Source organism: Olea europaea, chromosome 6 (assembly GCF_002742605.1).
Source record: "Olea europaea var. sylvestris chromosome 6, O_europaea_v1, whole genome shotgun sequence".
NCBI lineage: Eukaryota > Viridiplantae > Streptophyta > Magnoliopsida > Lamiales > Oleaceae > Olea > Olea europaea.
In genome coordinates, this window is record NC_036242.1 from 2,053,239 (window position 1) to 2,077,069 (window position 23,831).

At 37.8% G+C, this 23,831-nt stretch overlaps 3 protein-coding genes across 3 annotated transcripts; 1 reads left to right on the forward strand and 2 right to left on the reverse strand.

Annotated features, from left to right (window-relative positions):
* Nucleotides 1-7,856: 7,856 nt before the first annotated feature.
* Nucleotides 7,857-10,022, reverse strand: LOC111395467 (zinc finger CCCH domain-containing protein 2-like). The gene has a single exon (XM_023021470.1). It carries the CDS (start codon nucleotides 8,956-8,958, stop codon nucleotides 7,981-7,983), a length of 978 nt encoding a protein of 325 aa, XP_022877238.1. The 5' UTR covers nucleotides 8,959-10,022; the 3' UTR covers nucleotides 7,857-7,980.
* A 72-nt stretch (nucleotides 10,023-10,094) lies between these two features.
* On the reverse strand, nucleotides 10,095-14,999 carry LOC111395466 (probable protein phosphatase 2C 58). Its single transcript, XM_023021469.1, has 5 exons — nucleotides 14,817-14,999; nucleotides 11,893-12,144; nucleotides 11,517-11,793; nucleotides 10,538-10,692; nucleotides 10,095-10,466 (listed from the first exon to the last, which is right to left on the reverse strand). The coding sequence occupies exons 1-5, from the start codon at nucleotides 14,982-14,984 to the stop codon at nucleotides 10,329-10,331; spliced, it is 990 nt and encodes a 329-aa protein (XP_022877237.1). The 5' UTR covers nucleotides 14,985-14,999; the 3' UTR covers nucleotides 10,095-10,328.
* Nucleotides 15,000-18,312: 3,313 nt separating this feature from the next.
* Nucleotides 18,313-23,746, forward strand: LOC111395468 (protein TPX2-like). Its single transcript, XM_023021471.1, has 22 exons — nucleotides 18,313-18,593; nucleotides 19,024-19,106; nucleotides 19,203-19,279; nucleotides 19,399-19,459; nucleotides 19,547-19,605; nucleotides 19,730-19,776; nucleotides 19,857-20,019; nucleotides 20,185-20,281; nucleotides 20,370-20,483; nucleotides 20,562-20,675; nucleotides 20,770-20,946; nucleotides 21,045-21,107; nucleotides 21,185-21,262; nucleotides 21,346-21,507; nucleotides 21,597-21,737; nucleotides 21,847-21,927; nucleotides 22,036-22,155; nucleotides 22,531-22,697; nucleotides 22,786-22,894; nucleotides 22,983-23,042; nucleotides 23,113-23,207; nucleotides 23,293-23,746. Exons 1-22 carry the CDS (start codon nucleotides 18,437-18,439, stop codon nucleotides 23,402-23,404), a joined length of 2,337 nt encoding a protein of 778 aa, XP_022877239.1. The 5' UTR covers nucleotides 18,313-18,436; the 3' UTR covers nucleotides 23,405-23,746.
* The last annotated feature ends 85 nt before the right edge of the window (nucleotides 23,747-23,831 follow it).

Here is a 23,831-nt window from a genome sequence, read left to right on the forward strand (position 1 = left end):
ACTGCCTTTTGAGGTATATATTGTATCTCGAATTCTGATAAAGCTAATGTCCAAAGGCCTACCCTTTGGTGTAAAATAGGGCGCGAGAACATATGCTTAACTAAATTTATTTTAGAAATTAAATAAACGGTTACGGGCCGTAAAGAAGCCAGTAATTGAATGGATTGATGAAGAACAGGATGACATAGTTCCAGTTGCCCTCGTCTATCTAACCTTAAAGTCCCAAGACATCGCCTACGAGAAGCTTACGCTACCGTCCTGCACTCGGCCAATGTCTATGTGTGTGGAGCCATAGCTGCAGCCCAGAGCATCCGCATGGCTGGATCCACTAGGGATCTCATTATCCTTGTCGATGACACAATCAGCGAATACCACAAAAGTTGACTCAAATTAGCAGGCTGGAAAATCCGAATAATACAAAGAATCAGAAATCCTAAGGCCGAAAAAGATGCCTACAACGAATGGAACTACAGCAAGTTCAGATTATGGCAACTTACAGATTATGACAAAATAATCTTCATCGATTCCGATCTGCTTATTCTCAAAAACATCGATTTCTTGTTTTCGATGCCAGAAATCTCTGCAACGGGGAACCATGGAACACTTTTCAATTCTGGAGTAATGGTGATTGAGCCATCGAATTGCACATTCCAGTTTTTGATGGATAATATTAATGCATTCAAGACTCCTTAATTATTCTTTTGCCAATTACTGGCTCTTCTAGGGCCACTATATTTGGACTCATCTGTCTGAACATTTCAGTGAGTGCGTCCACTGAAAATGGCTCTTCGCTTTGCGCGACAACTTGAGTTTCTTCCCCATCTTGTACTACCCTGACAGGTCCATAGTTTTCTTCGTACATGAACTTTTCCATCGAGTTTGCTTCTGCGACAAAAGGCCTATGATCGGCCTGTACCACATCTGCTTCGCCTTTGTTATTCCAAAAGATCAGGCATTGATGGAGCGATGAGGATATACAGCGACTTCCATGTATCCAATCTCTTCCTAGTAACACATTGTAACTAGTAGGACCATCTATTACAAAGAAGACTATGGTCCTAGTAGTCGTCCCTATAGTTATGTCCAATGGCATAACTCCCTTAGTTGAAGTTGCTCCTTCATTGAAACTCGTAAGGATGACTTCTGTAGGAATCATGTCACCCTCTATCTTTGCGAACTTCCTCATCATCCTAGATGGAATGATGTTTATAGCTGCTCTATTGTCGACAAGCACTTTTGCCACAGGGATGCCATTAACTAGAGTTTTAACGTACAATGGCCTCAAGTGTTTAGTCAATTTCATGGCTGACCGTTTAAAAATAACCTTTTCGGTAGCCTCTATTTCTACTTCCTGCTTGTTTTCTGTCAAATTATCCCCCTGTAATAAGTCGACGTGCAGCATATAGCGCTGAGCCTCTGTCTCATGAATTTCCTTCTTACTATTTTCTAATGCTTCCTCATCAGTTACCCAACCTGTGGGAGGGGGCATTATTCTTGGGGGTGATCCATACTTTTCAGAGCGAGACACTCTTTTCTTCCTTTTGGGTGTCCCGTACAGTACATAGACATCAAAAGGACGTCCAGATGGCTCTCTCAACAAGTCTACTTCACGAACTCCCTCCCGATGTAGTTGCTTCAACAGAGTATTGCGCGATACTCCTCTCCTTCTTCCTTATGCTTCTAGGTCAATTTCTACTTCAATGTCTGTCATTTCGTCGTCTTCTTCATCGTTGTAGGCCTCTCTAGAAGTCTGGCCTTCTACACATTCCAGCACGCAAGCCTCTCCTTCGTCGTCCTCCCTTTCTTCTTCTTCTTTTTCTTTATTCTTGAATTCATTGGCCAGTAAGTAATTATTGTCCACGACAGGAGGTAACGTACCGAACTGGATAGTAAGGGGTTGATCTGGATCCTCTCCATCCCTTCTGTCCCGCTCAAACTTTGATCTCCCAGAAGAAGTTTCTGACAGCTCTTTCATTGATTCATCTGTACTCATTTCTTCACTATCCTTGAGAACACTTTGATTGGCTATCTTGAGCAGTTTAGAAGCTTTAGGATGTGGCATTCCCTGTTGCTGCCTCATCATTCGTCCATAGTTTCGTTGGAAACGCATTTGTTGGGTTCTAGTAATCTCATCAAAGGGTATTGCCCTTCCTGCATTATACTGGAACGAATGCCATACATTTGGCTGGCGAGGTTGCGGCCTGAATATTCTCCCATTATCTGCTGGCCTGAACTGCCTCTCAAAAGGCGGTCCTCTATAAAATGATGTACCTCGCCCTCTACCAGGCTGAGTGTTTGGGAAGAAAGTAGGGCAATGGGGATGCTGCCATATCCCTGGTTTCTCCATGTTCCCACTCACTTCTCTTTTACATCTTGCACACAGGACGTCTTCGTCCTTTTTTGGATCTTTCCCCTTGATTCGTTCAAAGACACTGGGATGTGGTCTAGAGTCCTCTTCTCCATCATCTATGACCAACTTGATTTTGGCAACTTGTTTTTGAAACCAAACGTCACCATGTTCACTCCAAGTGGCTGTGGAAAAGGATTTTCATCCACTGCCATCTTCTTCTTATCATCGAACGTAATTCGTCCTGATTCAATGGCATCCTGTAATACATGGCGAAAAACCAAGCAATTGTTAGTCAAATGTGACCATGCATTATGCCACTTACAATATTTTTTACCCTTAATTTGTTCAGGGTTTAGTAATTTATGCTTATCGCTCAACTTTATCTTCTTATCCCAATATAATTTATCAAATATAAGGTCAACTTTGGTTACATCGAACGAGAACGTTCTAGCCTTTATCTTACCATCTTTTATGGGCTCATCTTTGACCGATGGTCTAGGCTTAGCCATTATAAGACAAGTATACGTATCTCCTTTGACCAATTCGGCCAAACACATTTCGGCCTGATCATATGACTCATCACTGATGGTATGAACGTCGAAATTTGGGTCTTTGTAATAAGTCCTTTTACTAGAATTTTTCATCTGCTCTTCCTCTCTTATCAGTCGTTCATACCTAATCACATTCGCACTTAACTGGAAAAGGTTAGGAAATTCCTTGTCCTAGAATTTCTTTTTTAAATCAAAGCTCAACCAGCCCTGAGCAATTTTGACAAATTCTTTTTCGCGCAGAGGTACAAAACACTTGCTCCTTGCTGTCTTGAACCTTTGGAGAAAACTTTCTGCCCATTCGTTTGGCATTTGACGTAGATTCGCCAAATCAGCCAAAGTGACTTCAGACTCAGTTTTACAAAACTGAGCGTGGAATAACTGTTCCAATTGTTGCCATGTTTGAACAAAGTTTGCTGACAAATTGATGAACCAGGAGAAAGCTACTCCTGTTAATGAACTAGGGAAAAGACTCATTTTATGGTAATCGGTTACATCACCACTTTGCAATGTGAATCGCCCTATGTGTTCTAGAGTAGACACCTCTCCTAAATCGGTAAACAGTGAGAATTATGGCACTTTATACCCTCTAGGCCATGGATATGCTTGGTCTATCCAATGAGGATATGGCTTTGTGTAAGTCGGCCTAATGATGGGACGCACCCCAAAAGCCATTTGATCCTGTACGATTTCCATAATCTGATTCTTCAACATGACATTGGTGTCATATGGAATTCATACAGGTTGGTTAACCGATTGATTTGCATGAGGTCTGATGTTTGGTCCTTAATTGGCAACAAAGTTACCTTGATTAGGGCCATTACCATTAGCCTGAATATCTATTCCCTCATTAACACTTGGGGTATTCTGTCTATTGTTTAGGACATTATCTCTTATATTTGGATTACCCCCCAAGTTAGGCGTACCACTACTATTGTTCTGATTTGGCACTGCACCACCCCCTTGGTTTGAAGTAGAGGGACCAGAAAGAGGTTCTACCCCTTGATTCGGATTTAGGACTGAGGGATTATATCCCACAATTGTCCTAGTTTGAAAGTGATTTGCAAGAAGTATAATCGGTTGACATATTTGGCCTACTAACTTATTCATTATTTCGTTCAAAGTGTTTAGTTGTTTGGCCATGTTGTCATAATGTGCATTCCCATTTTGGGTAAATCTTTCCACATTATGAATATTTCGAAGATTTACCTGTTCAACGACATCTTGTGTGAGTTCTCCAAGTAATGCACGCATGGTTCGAGGACTCAACTCTGTCATTAGTTCGTAACGACTGTTACTGCTCTGATTCTATCCATCTGTTCGTGGAGAGGCATGCTACTCCTCATATCGCTCGATCACAGACTGGATTCCTCCCGGACTTGCTGCTTCCTTATCGGATCTCTGAGGCATATTATTTCACCTTTTGTATTTTCAACACCAAACACCACTGTCCCACTGGGCGTGCCAAATTGTTTCGCGCGTGTTAGTCGCTAACAATTAAAAGGGATCAGACAATTGTGTAAGGGACAAACCTCTTGAGATAAAGTCCCAAAAAGGGGTGTTCTTTATTGGCGATGACTTTACAATTGGAAATTAAAAACAGAATGCCTTCAAGGGGCGCAAGCACACGAGTTACTAAAAGAAGTGTTTAAATCTAAGCTAAGGAATTTAAAATTACATGTTCTCTGTTCGAGAGTTTTTGATTCGGTCCTTTTCCTCTATGTCTTTTCTTCCTTTTATACTCCATGGATGATCTTTTTGTGATCAACCGCCTAAAAACTTCTTGATCGTTCTACAACTGCCCACTTTCCTCGTAATAGCCAACTTGTCATGTAACTGCCTTTTTTAACTGCTGTGATTACTCTTCGTCGTTCAACTGTTTTCGATTGAATTTCTTGAATCGTGGAACGTGATAGGGCTGCTTTAATAACTGGTTTGATAACTGCACTTCTTGATAACCACAACACTTTATGTTTGTTAAGACCTTGCGCGACTCGAAGGTTTGGGCCAGAATAGAGTAACAGCTCTTAGCGACTGCTGGCACTCCATTCGCTCAGATTCTGGGCGACTTGCAAGCTTGGGCGATGGTGTTACCGCGTTCTTGGGCCTCCCTATTTGGGCCTTCATATTGAATTGTTTGACTGGGTTTCGTTCTTTAGGCTATCTGATTTGATTGAGCTTCATTTCTTGGGCCGTTCGATTTGGGCTGAATTTTTACGTGTCAACACCTGTATTAAGAGCTAAACTGGTTAAAGGTATGAGTCCTAATTATCACGGCTTTTTGAATCAAAAAATGATTTAGTTCATATTTGACCCTCATTTTTAAAATGTTCTTCAAATTCATTTCCAAACACACTTTTATATAGAATTTACAAAATTGATCAACTTTTCTAACACGTATTTTATTAATTTTTTTCAAAATATATTAAAAATTTAACTTTTTGTTAAACTAATCAGGGCTTAATTATGCAAACAAAATATGGTAACAAGAACACTAGATTTAGAATTTCATTTTTTCATTTATTTATTTTGATTTAATAATGATTATAGACAAATGATTTGATTTTTATTTATTTATTCATTTATTTATTTTTTTACGTTAGCGCAGTTGACACGTCCGCACATTGATAGGCTTTTCATGACACATATGATGTTGGACCAGCCAATTTCTCGACGTTTGGGCCCATACCACTAAACATATCTAATGTGGGCATCATTTCCTCATTCTTGGAGTTGGGCTTTTGAGAAGCATTGGTTATCCTTCTTCCTTTGATTTTTGGGCCATTGCTCTTTATTGGGTCTATCTTTGGTCACAGATTAACTAATTTAATGGTCACAGTTAACCAAATAATTTGTGTCCACCACCAATATTTACGATTCAGAGTCACAAATTTCAAGTCACGTATCCAATTATGAGTCACGGTCACAATTTTCAGGTTACGTATCCAATTGCGAGTCACAAATCGCTGTCAAAACTCCCACCACCACCTGCAGCAACACTGTCGCCACGCAAAACCACCACAGCAAGCACAACACCACCGACCATCCCTCACTATTGCAACGCGAACCACCACCACATTAACAAAACCCAATCACCAAAACAATGAAAGACAAACCATCGTCACCCATGCCATCCCACACACAAACCACCATCCACAACCACCATCGTCACCTTTGACCACCGCATACCGCCACCAACACTTGGGACAACCACTACCGCCCTGACTACCACTATGATCACACTACGACCCACTACCAACATCACAACACCCTCGCCTCCTCCCCCGAGCTACTCCAGCCCAATGCTAGATCGAAAACTAGAACTCAATTAACATCACCAACAACTCAAATACCACAGCCATCACCATCGCCAACATCCCGACCACCACAGCGCCGCGGGTGCATCGGCGTCACAATACCGCATCTCTATGGGTGCCGCTTCGAGTGACGCTGTCAAAGGCCATCACGGTCTCACCACCATCATGATTAGCAGCGCCACCGTCGCCACACCACCATAGCACTACACCACCAAAAAAATCCCCAAAACTCGGCATCGTTGCAGCCACCATGATAAACATAAATGAAAATAGAAACCGCGTTGTCCAAACTAGTAGCAATCGCCGAAGTCGGAGTGAGCTGCCGCAGAGAGAGAGAGAGAGAGAGAGAGAGAGAGAGAGAGAGGTGGGAGGAGAGAGAGAGAGAAGACGGGTAGGAAGAGAGAGAAGGAGATGGAGAGGAAATTGATTAGGGTTGGAATGGAATTTTTATAATTAGTATTTAATATTCAAATATGAAAATTTTGGTTTTTTAATTAATTTTTAAATATATTAATTAATTAAAAAAATTTCTGATTTGTGAAATACTAAACATGGCATCTTATTAATGAAATGAGAATTTTTAATCTATTAGAATATGTAATTTCCACTTTTAATTTTGTCAATTGTACAATTAGTGAACGAAAACGTGCTTGAAGTTGAAGAGATGGGTCGTGTTGTGAACTAACACATATATAGAGGCACACCACATTTAGCTCCCAAGCTTCCATAGACAGACCTGGTAGCACGGATCGTGACTGTTTCTCATTTATATAGAATCTTGGAGTATTGAACACATCATAATCGCATTATTGTCAGGAATTGGAGTTCATTTATATGCTTAAGTTTAAATGTAATACACAACTTTTTCGTATTTGTAAATTAATTGAGTGACTAGATTCATGCACTTCCACAGAGAAAGAAACAAACGAATATGAAAGCTTTGGGTGGGTCATTGAGCCAATTCAAAAGGCATATGGGCATGTTATGGAGATTAAAGACAACAGTATCCCCACCCCCACGCAATTAAAGTCCACACTGCATTGCTTGTGAATTTGTGACAAGAACCCTACAATCCTATCCTCGGATTCGATTATTATTTTAAGAAATCTTCCCCACAATTCTCGCCGTCCAACACACAAGTTCCCCTACTAGGAAACAATTCACTATCATTCATATCTCCAAACGAATTATAGTATATTTGTACCTCACTCACACTCTCAACTACTCTAATCAATTCGATTCAACTAATCAACTTCTCATTTCTCGTTCTTTTCTCGTTCTATCAATTCGATTCAACCAATCAACTTCTCTTGTCTCGTTCTTCTCTCTAAAACGAGAAAGAAAAGCAGCAGCAGCATAATCATCTAGTGTCCCTAAAGCTAAATATTTATTCACAACATTTTTTTCCTTCACATTGTTATTTGATTTTCAATAAATTAGACTATCTTATTCCGCAATATCGGCCAAAAAGATTTTCCTCAGGAAAAATATTTAACTGAAACTTCGTATTTATCCTTTTTGTTTTCTTATTTAAAAGCACGAGGGGATACATTTGTTTACTTTGTCAAATTAATCCACGATTGGATTGAGTTATAATAATCTCTCTTCACCATAATCAAGTATCATAAAATACAACAAAAAGAAGAAGAAGAGAAATATTACATTATTGGAAGATTATTACAAACACCTTACACTAGAATTCAAATTAAAAGCAACAATATTTAAAAATTCTCCACAAAATATGAAAATAAAAAATCTTCATTATTTAGGTCAAGAGATCATTGACCCACCCAAGATCAGGTCCACCCAAGTTACCTTCATTAATATTGTACCTACGGTCTTCCATGAACAACTTGTTATGTTCATTAATCAATTTAGTAGTCGATGTCATCGAAGGAGATAAAATGAAGTGAGGTTGTTCGTCGATCCAAGGGAAATTACCCTTCCTAGCCAGAGAAAAATCATTCACATTCATGGCTTCGAATGAGCTCGTCAATTCAGTCATTGCATCTTTATAACTCGCTCGACCAGAATTGAAAACCGGTGAATTTGGGCCGGGGGACAAATTGGTCGTACAAAGTAAAGTAGAAGTTGGAGAATTAGTAATCGAATGACAATGAATACAGCAATGGTGGTGCAATTTCTCGATACAGAATGAAGATGGAGTGCGAAGTTGACGGGCAGAATGGGCGAAAAAACAAACCTTTCGCTGGCAATTCTTGCCGTCTTTACACGCCTCTGTTCGATACCGAGTTGGGTGTAGCCAAGACTCGAATACGCCATGCGAGTACTCGCACAGATCTCCTTTTCCACAGTAGCCTTTTCGAAACTCAGCACATACAGTTCCCGTATAGTTATACTTCCTCGGATCCCTTCGCCGAGCCTTTTCTCCGGGATGCGCGAATGGACAATCCGTCCAGTCGTGGCTCCTACTCCGACTACACTTACGCACCTTAAATTCGAACATTCTGAAATCGTCGGCTGAGTAAGGGTCATCGTCATCATTGTTATACGGCAAGAATCTCCGGAAAATAGCCGCCTTACCTTTTGGAGACTCCATGAAGAACTCCATCGCCGCAGCCGTGGACAGGCGGCCAAGGAGTTTTCTCGGTGGAATTTCGATACTTTTCTTGTTGGAATAAAGCTGGTGAGAGTCACGAAACTTGTGTGGCATCTCAGCACAAATACTACCCATCTTAAATTTTTGTGAATGAAATGGAAGAGTTAAAGAAGAGACATACATACAGAGAGCTATAAAGAGAGGGAGAGTGACAAGGAGGGTGTGAGGTATGGCAGAGAGGTGCGTGGCTTGATAGTACTAATGGTTTTACATGCAAAACTGTATATGTGGCAGCTCCACATTACACAGTCCATGCGTTTCGATTTTAGGTGAGCACTTCTTATTTTTACGAGGTTTTCATATCCTCACCTGTAAGTTAGAAAGAGGCATATCCCGTTGCAAAAGAAAATGGTGAGATATATTTAGTCTTGCTGACAGCCGCAGTGTGAAGATTCGATTCTTGAAACATGGATTGAGACTCTTTGTGGGCATTAGTGTATGAACAACTTTTGTTCCCTAACCAGCTGTGGCACATCTCGTGATTAACCTTTCTCATGATACTCCAGGGATGAGGTGATGGAGGACCCTTAAAGTTAGAGTTTAACATTTTTTTAGAATAACTTCAATGACAGCAAATCACATTGTTCACTCAAATTATGATATTTACGATCTAAATAAACCCACTATATTTCTCTCTCGCCCACTCATCATCTTAGATATGGATTGAGTAGTTCGAAATTCCAAGTGCCATTATTTACGACGTGCGCATGTAAACTCATTGAACTTATGAATTCATATATTTTTCTTATTAGTTAGCAATTGAGTTTTGACAACTTGAAGTGCACGATATCAACCATAGCTACATGACATGTTTCAATTGAATGAACGTTCAAAAATTATTTTTGACACAAACGATTTTTAGAAATCGATCACATTCAAGTCTTAATAGAACATCTAGTGGTATTTAGTTTGCATCAACTAGGGAAATTCAAAGCTTTATCAATACAATTACACTTAAATTTCCTTCAATTTTTCAAGAAATCACTTAAAACTTGTATTTTTACGGCATTCAAGTGTAAATAAGGAAAAAAAGGAAACTTCCAATAAAGTAAACACACTCTTATCAATCTAATTATATGGCCAGCTTCCCAAAATTTCATCGCACTTCCAAAAAGGGGCTTAAGTTCTATATGTCAAACTAATCCAAGTTGAGAAAGAAATACATTAATAATTATAATGCAAAATATGACATCAACAATGCTAATTAAAATAAAATCGACGTTGAATTCATTTTATAAACTAAGGCATAATTGTATGAATTGTTTTTTCCTCAGTTCCAGCCTGTAATTGATCTCCAATCATTAAGTGATTATCCCGCAAAAACACTAATCAAACTTCAAAAACATCTTCACATATATATATATATACAGACTGAAATCTGGGATGCAAACCTGTCTTTAAACTAGAGATATAACTTATGGCCAATAAGCACAACAGCAGGGTTCGAACATCATTACATGAAGCATAACACCGACGGAAAGAAAATGTACAGATTACTGAAACCTGACAACAATGCATGAGATATCATCCTTGCTTTTCCTAGAAACAGCCTCCTCGACCAAGTGCTTTGCAGCCGATTGAGCACTCTTAATGTTTCTGATGGATTCAACAGCTTCTTGATTCGACATCACCTACCAAAAAGTGTACAAAATTGAGAACTCAAGAATTACAATTGTTACTATAGGTTTCTGTGACATCCCACCTTCCATAATCCATCGCTAGCTAAAATGACAAACTCTACGTCTTCATCAACTATCTCGACTGCAACGTCTGGTTCTGAGCTAAGATGTCTCTTCAAGCTCTTGTCACCAAATGCCCTGGCCACTGCCAGCTGACCATCTACTCGAGGAACATCACCTACGGGAATCATAAAATCTCAGCTTAGATGAATAAATGGATCTGATGAGCATGTTTGGGTGGAGCTTACAAAAAAGATCTACCTTCTAAGTTGAAAAAAGCATATATGATTGGATTCCATGTGCTTATAAGTACAATAAAAATATATGTTAGGATCGGTTGTGCTTATTTAGGCCCCGTTTGGAAGGGATTTTGAGGATTGATTTTTTGACCGTTAGAAGAAAAGTGAAGTCCACTTCTGAGAGAAAAAGTCAAAAATTACAATTGGAATAATAAAATAACGGTTAAAAAATCAATTTTTTGGGGTAAAAAATCCCTCCCAAACAAGCTGTTATGAGCTTTTGGCAAGGGGCGAATTACCAAAATGCCCATGGGGTGTTAAAGTGAATATTTAAAACAATAAGCCAACGTTTTTTTAATCAAATTTTCCATGATTTCTCTTCTGCAATGAATGATGTGGTTTTCTTTGATAACACAAATTCGATGGTAAATATTAAGATAAAGAAGGGTGAATTCGTAATTCATTTGGTCAAACTATCTTATAAGCTAGGATGAGTTGGATGGGTCTAGCTTATTGCTTAATCCAATTAGGGCTAGAAAATAAGCCACGTTGAGACATGTTTGGGTGGATTTTGGGCTAATAAGCTAGGTTGACAGTTTATAAGTTGCACCCAAACATAGAAGGGCATTGGATAAAATACATTGAGCTCCATCTGAGGGAAAAATAATAGCAGTTCTATGACTTCAAGGATAAAGAAGTAAAAAATTGTAAATTCTTTCAAGCATCAATATCATTCAACTTTCACAAGATGTATTTAGAATACCTGGAATGTTTGATACAAAGCCACCCTTTTTCTCAATCATCGACTTTTCCTTGCTCGGTTCATGGTCAACTGATATTTGTTTTGGAACGCCCTTCCTACATATTACGGCCCGAGAGTCCCCCACGTTTGCAACTAGCAGCTTGTGCCCATCCATCAATATTGCAGTAACTGCAGTCGACCCACCTTTCCCCAAGTGAAAGGACTGCTCCAAGATTTCATTATCTGTTGTCTTATAAGCTCTTCTTAGTGCCTTCTCTGTGTCGGTCCAAAAATCATGCTGTTTTATTTGAGTGAAGATCAAATTAGAGAAGAATGTTGAAATAGCCATTATTTTGGGATATTTAAGGAAATGAAACAGAAGAAATAATATTATTACCTGCTTCATAATATTGTCGAACAGGTGCCCTTGCAAGTATTTTGCAACGTCATGCCCCATATGCCCATCGAAGATAGCAAATAGACCCAACTCATTATCATCCAATTTTTTGAATTCAGAAACTAAACAATCTTCCATAGCATGATTTGATTTTCCTTTCTCAAGATAGAAGCCATGAGTAATGTGCTTCGAGAATTTACTTTTGCCTTTTCCCGCTTCAATCGAGACTGAAGATGAAAAACATGTTTTTTCCTGAATAATTGTAAAAATGGAGTTAATCCAAAAAATGTAGCATGTCATCCGTAAATAACCATCAGAATAAGACCCTGCAAAAGACACTCTGATCTTTAGGAGGTACATCGAGTTGAAAATTTGTTTTGATTTAGTAAGAGTACGTTGGGTGGTGTCATGATTCTACAAATGTGTGGATAATAAGTGGTTAGTACATTTAATTGCTTATAAGCCATGATCCTGTGAAATGTATGGATAATACGTGGAAAGTAGTTGTTCACAATGTGTGAATAAAATGTAGGTTAGACCAGCTGTGCCAAACATGCACTAAATCTGATTACATTGGCGATGTACCAAATAAACGATAATGAAAAAAAAAAAAAAATACCACTTGGAATGACAATTGAATCAACAGTGCTAACCTGCACGTAATTCCAATTCATAACAATGTGACAAATACTCAAAGGAGATGGACCTAAAACTTCGATTTCCATAATGCAATAAGAATTTGAATATTTATTAACCTCAGAAACTTCTGACAGAAATTTTAATTAATGTATGTTTTTAAGATGCGGAATATTTCAAATAAAAAAAATGGTACTTGGCAGATTGCTGAAAGAGAAGCACGGGTGTTGACGAGGATGATGTGGACATGTGGTAAAGTTGAAGGGAACCTATTGAGTCAAACTAGGAGCATTGAGTCATTATGTGTTTGTATATAATAAGAACTTATTGTACTGAACACAAGAAACTTCAGTCTGGCACAACTTTTCATCCCTTCGATGCCAAACTCTTCTCCAATCCTCTTATGTGTGATTTCCATACAACTTTTAATTAGTATGGAGCTGCTGATTCTTTTATTGTGGGAAAAGACATGATATCTTGCTCAACAAATGAACCATATACCACTGTAAACAGTAAACTTATACTATTAACAGCTTGCAGTATTTTGACATCATTTCAACTACACATTCTTCAATAAAATAATATTACACGTAAATCCAAAACTTTCCCTTATTTTTTAACCACACATTTCCCATCAATACGCTATTCAAAAATTCATTTCTTCCTCCAAAATGGGGCTAAAACAAGGGCTAAATATCCTCTGAGCCCAACCCCCTCAATTGGTTTTAATTCCCCTTTATTCTGTTATTTCCTAAACCTTATATCTTGAGATTGCAAACCCAAAATTTGCTTCTCTAAGTGAATGCTACATTAAGGAACTTAGCAAACTATCCCTTCTGCTATAAATTTCATAAGGTTGAGGACTTCTAATTGAACAGTTCTGGAGATCATCATTAAACCTCGAGGTGTAAATTATAATAGACTTTTTAGTCTTTGTTTAGCCATATCAATTATTTTGTAAATATATCTTCTTTGTTAGCATATTACTAACTTTCGACAGAGAAGGTCTAAATGCATATAAAACCTCATTCTGGTAATGATGATCAAAAGATACTTAAAGAATGATCCTAATATAGGAGCTCTAATTCATGGTTTATCCTACAAATGACATAAATCAAGCAATAGCTGGTAAATATATTTAAGCGATTCAAATGTATAGGAAATTGAATAGATATAAAAGGTCGGACTTATGAGGGCTGCTTGCCTAAGTACAACCGAATGATTTGGACCAGTAAATTATTGAATGAAAACTCCGAAAAGGGAAAACCCATCTTCCATTCCCTTCCTTAACTCCATAAACTTTATGATAACAATCCATTCTTTCAGCTCCACTACCATTGAACCCAATCTATGATCTAACACTCCAATGTTCATCACTAAAGTTGCTTAAGCATCCCTCGAGCAGTACTTTATTCGTAAGTATATGATGGAGAAGGAAGAATTTGACAAGCATCCCTTGAACAACCATATGTTATCTACACCAGGAGAACACCCCCAGCCCAGCCCCCAGACTGCATATCATTATTTACAATCAAACATGAATAAACAAATCAGATATACCTATAAATCCATCTTATTACATACATGTATGCAAAATAATTGAGCAAAAAAATCAATTTAGCTCCACTACTGCTGAACCCAATCTCTATATGATCTGATACTCCAACATCCCACAAAAAGTCGCTTAAGCAGACTCTTCAAAGAGTTTTTCTATTCTCTCTGTCTAAGGTTTCAAAGATATACTGACAGTAAGTATCTGTCCACAAGAAAACACAAAATCGTCTTCTCCGATGGAAAAGGCAGAAATTTGACAAGCAACTTTTGAACTTTCAAGCTATCATATGTTGTTACAACAAGAGAACACCCCCACACTGCATATCATAATTTACAATCAAACATGAATTGACCTTGATCTTGTTAAGAATTTTATATTACATATGTCATCGACACCGGGAGAACATCCCCACCCACCCCACCCCAGACTGCATAATTATAATTACAATCAAACAAGAATAAACAAGTGGAATATCCCTATAAATCCATCTAGTTAAATAAGTATGCCAAATAATTAGTCAAAAATCGAAGTGACGACAAGAATTGATCTTCATCTTGCTAAGAACTTTTTATTACTTATGTTATCTACGCCGAAAGAACCCCGACCACCCCACTGCATATCACAATTTACAATCAAACATGAATAAACAAATGGGATATCCCTAAAAATCATTCTAATAAAATAAATATGCAAAATAATTAAGAAAAAATCGAAGTCAAGGCAAGAATTTGACCTTCATCTTATTAAGAATTTCTCTTCCCGCCATGACTGAAGACTTTTCTTCTCCAATTCCAAAATAAAAAAATATATACTCTGCAAAGCCCGGAAAAAGATGGCACTGCCTTTGAACAACTATATCCACGAGGAAAATCAATCTATGAATTAATGAATGAATCGACATCACGGGGTATTTATGGGTAATTTTGACATTGATGAAACTTGTCGCTGACTTTTCTACTTTGAAGGCGCGTTTTTCTTTTTTTATTTTTTCCCTTTGGCCTTTTTCCGACTTTATGTTCTTTTTTCCTTGTGGTGCCACGACGACATGTCTTGGCAAGCTTGAAAATTGGATTAACATCGACTAATGAAAAAGATGAAAGTCAAGGGCTAAATCGTCAAATCAAAATAATGAGGTAAATATGTTATTTTTTTACTTTAAACATTTGTTAGTTTTTAGGTCTCTTTTACCGTAAAACGAATTGATTTTCAAATTTTCTAGTCGAATTAATTGATTCAGTCAATTTTTATTATTATGATCTCGAATATACACATTAGATGAACTATTTTTTTCTTTGTGAATTACTATCTTGAAACTAGTCTTTCATAGAAGTTCACTTGGATCACTGGACACAAACTTTCAACGGGGTCTTCAAAAATAACTCAATACTCGTAAACGTCTCAAACCATTATGAAAAAACTAAAAATGTAAGAAGTATAAAAAGTGTATGATCAAACTGAAGGTCGTCACCGACTATGAGGAAGCTCCAAGAATTCTCTAAAATATTGGTGATGATTCCATCCTAATCAAATTCCTTAATCCTTAAGCATTCCTAGAACAATTTGAAGAAACTATTGGAAGGCTACCCATCGTCAATTCAAGAATCCTCTAGATACAATTCCACTGCCATTCGCGCCTATATATGTGTGCTGGTTGTGTGCATGTGTGAAGTGGGAAGAGAGGAGTGAGCAGCAAGAGAATTAAGAGTGAGTAGAAAAAGGTATAAGTGAGAGAATTAAGAAAGAAAGTGAGGTAAAGAGAATGAGATAGTGCAGGCCTGAGAATTGAGAGAAAGTGAAGAAGTTTCAGTTTAATTCGAATTAATAGTATCATGGAAAAAATTGATGTTATTTATCATACCCTTCAAAGAAAATCTCAAGATATCTTGACTGCTATGAATTTTATTTCTACCTCGACAAATCTACGTCAGAAAATGAGAGATTATAATTGGGAAAAATTTCTTCAGGAAGTGAAAAGGGTTTGTTCAAAACACAATATCGAGACACCCGATCTAGATGGGTTGCATGAGGTTGATCTTTGTCGTTCTTGTGATCGAATATGGAGCACTATTATCACTTTGACATTTTCAATGAAGTACTAGATTTTGTAATAACAAAATTAAAAACAAGATTTAATGATCCTTCAATAGAACTTCTCCCTCTCAGTACAACTTTGGATTCCAGAGATTCATTTGAATCATTTAACGGTTGTGATATTCATACACTTGCAGAAAAATTCTAACATGAGGATTTTTCAAAGCAAGACCTTCGTACTTTGGAGTTCGAGTTGCGACATTATGAACTAGAAATTAAGAGTGAACATCGGTTTCAAGTATCTACACTTGTTAAATTATGCCAACAGCTGATTGAGAGTAGAAGGTTAGAGACTTACATTATGGTAACAAGATTGATTCGTCTTGTATTAATTTTACTCGTTTCTACCGCGACTACTAAGCGAGCATTTTTAACAATGTAACATGTGAAGGCGGATCTTCGAAATAAAATGGAGGATGACTTTTCTTGTTTACCGTATGACACTCTACATCAAACAAGAACTTGCCGAGAAGATAGATCTAGATTCTATTATAGATGGATTTTATGTTTCAAAATCTCATCGAAAACAATTTCATATTAGATGAAAATGACTTTTAGATTGAATTTCTTAAATTCCAGTCCACGTGTCTTAAATTCTTAGATCCGTCTCTGATCGTGCCAAAGACAATTCTAACACTCAATCCAAAGACATTGTCAAAAAATTCCTCTCCTCCAAGTAGTTTACGACTTCATTCTGCCGGAAAATCTTGCCCCATCGTCCACAACCACGTTGAGATCACTCAATAAACCACACATGCACATCAACTATTTTTAATTTTAAAGAATTCGTATTGTATTCATAATAGAATTTCAACTTGAATGTTAATTAAAATATTTATATCACCAAATTTAATTGTTTCCAAATTTGATTTTAATGAAAAATTTGTTACGTGTTGACACACTTGACCAACCCACTGAGGATTACGATCTACTCATACTGAACCACGTGACACTTCAGCCGAGGTGGTATATATGCCAAAGCCCTGAAGTGGAAGTATTATGTGAAAAGAGGAGGCCCTGTTGACTGAAGCTCAGTAGCCGAGGTAGCAACTTCCGGATCACAAAGCAACACCTTCCATAGACACTTCCCTCAAGAGATTTTTTGCACAAAGATCTTACTTGAATGATTGATAGGACGTTTATTATAAGTGTAAATATTAAGTCTTGTCACTAGTAGAGATCACTCTGTCAATCAATAAATGTATAGCAAGCTAGGTGCGGCCGATGCCTACAATTTGATATGTAAATTGTTCGGATGAGGCCACGTGTACACTGAACCAAGGGTTATGATCTAACTGGTGACACTATAAAAACTCCCCCTTGTACCCCATACAAAGGCTAATGCAATAATCAATACAAGAAACCATATTTTACTCTCTCTTTCTTATTATCTTGCAACATAATACGAATTTACGCATACACATTCACAAATACCGATTGGTAATTATTGTACAATCGGTCCACGAACAATCTCGTCGAATTTCGAACATTCTCATCCTGCGCCGTTGAGCTACTCCCACGCCCTTGATCTTTCCGTTTAGACCGTCCACGTGTCTTAACGTATTGAACTTTCGCTCACGTGTGCGTGAGTGAATCTGGCATCTGTTGACAACATTTTTTGAGGTAAACAAAATTATTGAAGAACTATATTTGGAAATTAACATAAAATCTCTCAAAAAAAAAAATCACAAGTCAATGAATGCCTGTTCAAATACGAGCAGTCACTACGATAATTTCGTCGCCATGAAACGACGACATGCCCCCAGGGCATATCTCCCAGTGGCAAAGGGGAGGGCGGATAGGGCTTAGCGCGGCAGTGTGCAGAGTTCGATTCCCCGTAAGGTGGAATTGGCTTTGTTGCAAGCGAGAGTTACCATATGGGTTAACAGCCTTGGTCTATCCATGTGCTCTCCACTCTGGCTCCTGGAAGGCACATCCTGCGATTTACCTCCTCCACGATGGCCCAGAGCAGGGTCGATGGGGGCCCTTAAGGTTTGGGTTCAACCTTTTTTTTTTAACGACGACATATCAAGAAAAAAATCCACTCCTGATTCTAGCCGTTACACAGTCTTCGTTTCTTTTTTGAAAATCGGACCGTTAGAATCTGAACGTTAATACCCCTCTCTTATCTCCAATTTTCTCTCACATCTACACTACATTCTCGCAAGATCAAATTTAGACACTCCCTTTCTCTCCCTACAATTTTGCTTTCGAATTTGATTTTGATTACAGGATTGAGTTTTGTTTTTGCATCAATTGTTAATGGCGGTGGACGAGATATCGAATAATTTGTTCGCGATGGATGAGGCCTACGAGTTCTCGGCTCCCCAATTTTACGATTTCATACACGGGGAAACTGATGAAGATCGCCGCAAGGCCGAGCTCTGGTTCGAGATTACCCTACCCCATGCCCCTTCTCGTACGTAATTCTTCAATTTCTAATTTTCTTGATCATCTAATTCTGATTTTTTCTTTTTATTTTTTTGACTTTCTTTTCGGTATTTTACACGTGTCTATTGAGTTTCTTGATTTCATTTCCCCTCTTCCCATTTGACTTTTTAGGTTAGAATTTGAGTGAATTGTCACCGTACTCATGGACTATTCGTTACGTTCTTTGATGCTTGATTTTCGAACTAAAGATTGTAAATATAACTTTGATAAAACAGTTCAATTTTAGTAATTTCGGATTTCTAGGGTTTGCTATTACGTGAAATATTGTAGTTTCAAGTTAATTAAAGAAAATTAAATTTAAGAATGCTAAGATTTTGACCTTTCAGTAGTTCCATCTTCATGTTATGAATGACGGGGTGTAAAAACACGTGTTTGGTCTTTGGTTTAAACTGATGCAGCATTTATGCCAAGAATTAAGGCAAGCAGATCAGTTCAACTGCAGTCTCTCTGCAATTTTGGTGAGGATGAGCAACTACAGAAGGTGAAGTTATATTCATATTATCATTTCTTTGTGAATCTTTGTTGAGGTTTAGGCGACATTATGAAGAATGATTAAAGTTTTGACTACTTGTCACAGGCAACAGAGCCAGTACAAACAGCAACCACATCAAATAATACAGAGGATGCAGTTTCAGAGCAACCAGACTTGACAAAGTCAGTTTTTCTATACTACTGTATGATTTCCATTCATTTTGTTTGATGATCTTTTGTTCGTTTTTCATATTTCTTTGAAAAAAATGTACTCAAAATTTAATCCACTCGCTGTATGTTAGGTATCAAGAAGAGCGTGTGGCAGAACCCAAGGAAGAAGCTGGTACAAATCTTGCTACTGTGGTGAGTGCCTATCAGCTGTTCAAACATATTAGATTGGTTTTTGGTTTGGGATCTGTCCATTTCTCATTATATTGAACCAAATTTCAGAATTTTGATCTTAAGAAGGCATTAGACGTTGAAGCTGTACGTGCTGAGAACAACCAAAGGTGTGTTTTCTCTCTCATTTTTCCTTATGAAGATCATACACCATGGGATTGTTTCTACTGAAGAAGATAATTGTTAAAGATAGGGTAGTCTGATTGCATTTGTTGTTGCTTCTGTTGATTTCAGCATTTTAGCAAGTGAAAATTCCTCTTCCCCTGCAAAAGTTGCCCAAGGTAAGTCTTCACTTTTATGTCTTGTGCATTTAATCTTCCACTAAGATAATTTCTAACCACCTAAATTTACCTAATAACAGTAACAGACGTTTGTACCCCAGCAACAATGAATCAAACCGACACGAAAAATCGTCAGACAGCCAAAAAGATAGCCAGTATGCTTCGAAATCCTTCAACACTAAATCCGAAGAATCGGTTACATAAATCACAAGCCAAAAGTAGTAAAGCAGCTACAGCTACAAGGTACATATATGTAAATTTCACCGTGTTAATTTCCTAATGCTCAAATTCTATTTCATTTTCTACCAATGCACTTTTTCGCCTCATCCTTCCTCTTTTTTCTTTTCCCTAACGAGTCCTAAAATGTAACGTATGCTAATTTCAATTCCGTGATTCATATATCCGCAGGGACACAAAGGTGAAGAACACTGTTGGAACTCTTAATTTTGCTCAAGAAAACCAAGCAATAAAGAGGCAAAAGCTCGAAGGAGGAAAATCCCGGCAGGTGAATATTCAATGTTAATTATGTTTTCCCCCACTGCAAGTAGCATTTTTTATTTGTCAAATTAATTTCCTGTACCTTTAATATGCAGATTCTCACTATCAGCAAGCCTCCAAACCTACATCACAAATTGAAACCTGGCTCTGATAGCAATCCTTACTACTTATCCTCTACAACTATGAAAACTCGTAAAGAAGACAGAAAGGCTAGTTAACATATAGTTCATGAACTGTAAACTTTTTTGAAACATATTTGATTTGCTAACACATAATTTTACGTGCAGATGTACGTTCGAGAACCAGCCGCCCCGTTTGTTTCAATGGCAGAAATGATGAAGAAATTCCAATCTAGCACAAGGGAGGTTACTCTTACTCGCATGAGTAGTTCACAGTCGGTGGTAATTCAAGCTTTTCATAAGAAAAGTTACAACCCTTCTATACATTTACATAAGTTTCACACTTAATCTCTAAAGTTATCAATCATATCTTCAGAACGAGGCTGCTGGAACAATGCAGAGGAAGCCTAAGCTTACACTAACAAGGCCTAAGACACCTGAATTTGAAACATCTCAGCGGGCAAGATCAGTGAAAATTAAGAGTTCAGCTGAGCTTGAGGAAGAAATGATGGCTAAAATGCCCAAATTTAAGGCTCGTCCATTAAATAAAAAGGTGTATTCACCTTTCCTTGTAAATGATTTTCTTAGTTAAATGCAGGGTCGTATGCGAAATCGTTCATTCATAAGATTATTTATTTATTTCAATGACAGATACTGGAAGCACCCATAACACCAGCATTACAAAGAAGTACACCACAGCCTATAGAATTTAAGGTAATTCACTAGCATGCTAAATCAGTAGGAAAAACAATTTATGATATCCAGATAATTAAAGGGAGTCTTATGTACAGGAATTCCGTTTGGAAACAATGTCAAGAGCCATTCAAAATTCAGAAATATCTATTGCAGCTTCGACAGGATCAACACAGGTAATTTTTTTCTGGCCTCAATTTAAAAAGTTCAATCAACGTAATTCTTCTGTTTACATAATGAATTAAAATTGTTATTGCAGAACCGTCACCAGTGGAAACCTAACCACCTTACAGCACCAAAATCACCACTTCTTCAAACATCTTTGCGAGCGCGTCCCCCTAAGATAAAGAGTTCAGAGGAACTAGAAAAGGAGGAACTTGAAAAAATTCCCGAATTCAAGGCAAGACCTCTGAATAGAAAGGTAGTTGCATTTTCAACTTTTGATGATAGTTTAGATAGAAGAGCATTCTTGGAGAAAACACATTCACTATCAATTTTTAAACTTTTCAGATATTTGAAAGTAAAGGGGGCATGGGGATATTCTGTAACATGAAGAAGCAGGTCACTATACCTCAGGAATTTCACTTTGCAATAGATAAAAGGATTCCACCACCGCCACCACCAGCTGCCGTTGTCGATCTATTCGACAAGGTAGTAATAGAGAAAGAAATTACATTTTTCTAGATATACCAATTTTTCCTATTTTGTTGTTTTCTCTCACTTGTATAGCTTCCTGACTTGTTCATAACCTCTATTTCAGCTTTCCATAAATTCAGAACCTCACCACGATAAGCCTCTACCGAGAATTACTACACCAAATCCATTTCATCTCCACACAGAGGTATGTACATTCTTTTCGTGCATGATAGAAATGTATAAAATAATAATGGATCATATGTATCTTTTCTTTTTTTGAGTTTGGATTCATGTTTTTCCTTCGTCTTACCAGGAAAGAGGGGCTGAGAAAGAGAATAGAATTGCCATGGAACTCATGCAGAAACAGCTTGAAGAAGAGATGGCTAGGATTCCAAAAGCTCTTTCCTATCCTTATACAACTGATTATCCCGTGGTATGGATTTCCTCCTCTGTTTGCTAATTTGTTTATCACCTTACTTCCATTTCATCTCCACACAGAGGTATGTACATTCTTTTCGTGCATGATAGAAATGTATAAAATAATAATGGATCATATGTATCTTTCCTTTTTTTGAGTTTGGATTCATGTTTTTCCTTCGTCTTACCAGGAAAGAGGGGCTGAGAAAGAGAATAGAATTGCCATGGAACTCATGCAGAAACAGCTTGAAGAAGAGATGGCTAGGATTCCAAAAGCTCTTCCCTATCCTTATACAACTGATTATCCCGTGGTATGGATTTCCTCCTCTGTTTGCTAATTTGTTTATCACCTTACTTAAATTTTTATGCTCATTACTATCTCTTTGTGCAGATTCCACCAAAACCAGAGCCAAAGGCATGCACGAAACCTGAACCTTTTCAACTAGAAAGTCTGTTAAGGCACGAAGAGGAGATGCAGAGAGAAATAGAAGAAAGGAGGATGATTGAGATGGAAGAAGCTCAGATGAGAGTATTTAAGGCCCAACCTATCTTGAAAGAGTAAGAATACGAAAAACATTTTTATTTATTTTTTATTCATATGTTTGTTACTCATCAAGTTGGTTGAGCTTAAAGTCCTATTTTGCAGAGACCCCATTCCCGTTCCTGATAAAGATCGCAAGCCCTTGACAGAAGTTCAGGAGTTCAATTTACACGTAGATCACCGAGCTGTTGATAGAGCTGAATTCGATAAGAAGGTTATTTTTCTCTCATTTTCTTGTACATTTGAATTTATTTACTTTCAGCTTGTTGGTTTGGATACTTAAATAGAGGATTGTCGCACAGATTAAGGAGAAAGAAATGATATATAAAAGATATAGAGAGGAGGCGGAATCTGCAAGGATGGTATGTTACACATGCTCGATGCTACAAACATTTTATTACGCAGTGATCTGACTCTTCTTTTAATGTTCAGATGGAGGAAGAAAAGGCCTTGAAACAGTTGCGAAGAACACTAGTTCCCCATGCAAGACCAGCGCCAAAATTCGATAATCCTTTCTTACCACTAAAGTAAGAATAATGAAACGACTCCATTTGTTACACAACGTCGTATTAGTCTTTTTGGTTGTTTTCTCTAATACATATGTTTTTGTAGGTCTGGTAGAGAGGTTACCAAAGCGAAGTCCCCAAAATTGCGTGTTGATCGTAGAAAAGAGAAGCGAAGAATAGTGCGTCCAGCGCCCAGCACTGCCTCTCATATGAGGTGATTGTTATGCCACATGATGATGGAAAGGAACACGTTCAAGACCTCTTGAACCCAATGCAATCCCGGCATCCTCTCTTAGTCCTCTAGGTCTCACTCTAAGTCTCATGTTTTTGTAGAGCAGTTTGATATTGTTAACTCTGTATGTATACTGCAAATCATTGAATCAATTGAAGTATCAATATGAGAAAACTAGCCATAACTATGATCCTTGTATCGGAGAGATACTGAGCCCAGACCTGGGACGTGGCACACCCAAATTTTTTACTAGGACATTTACGCACCAGGTAATTTTGGCACTGATTCCAACTTTTCATGGAAACGATTCACGGTTTATATCAACTCATCTTCTGATTTCACTCTGCAAGAAAAATCTGAATTAGAAGCACTTTTAACACGCTTGCACGAATAATCTGAACAGTGAGTAGATA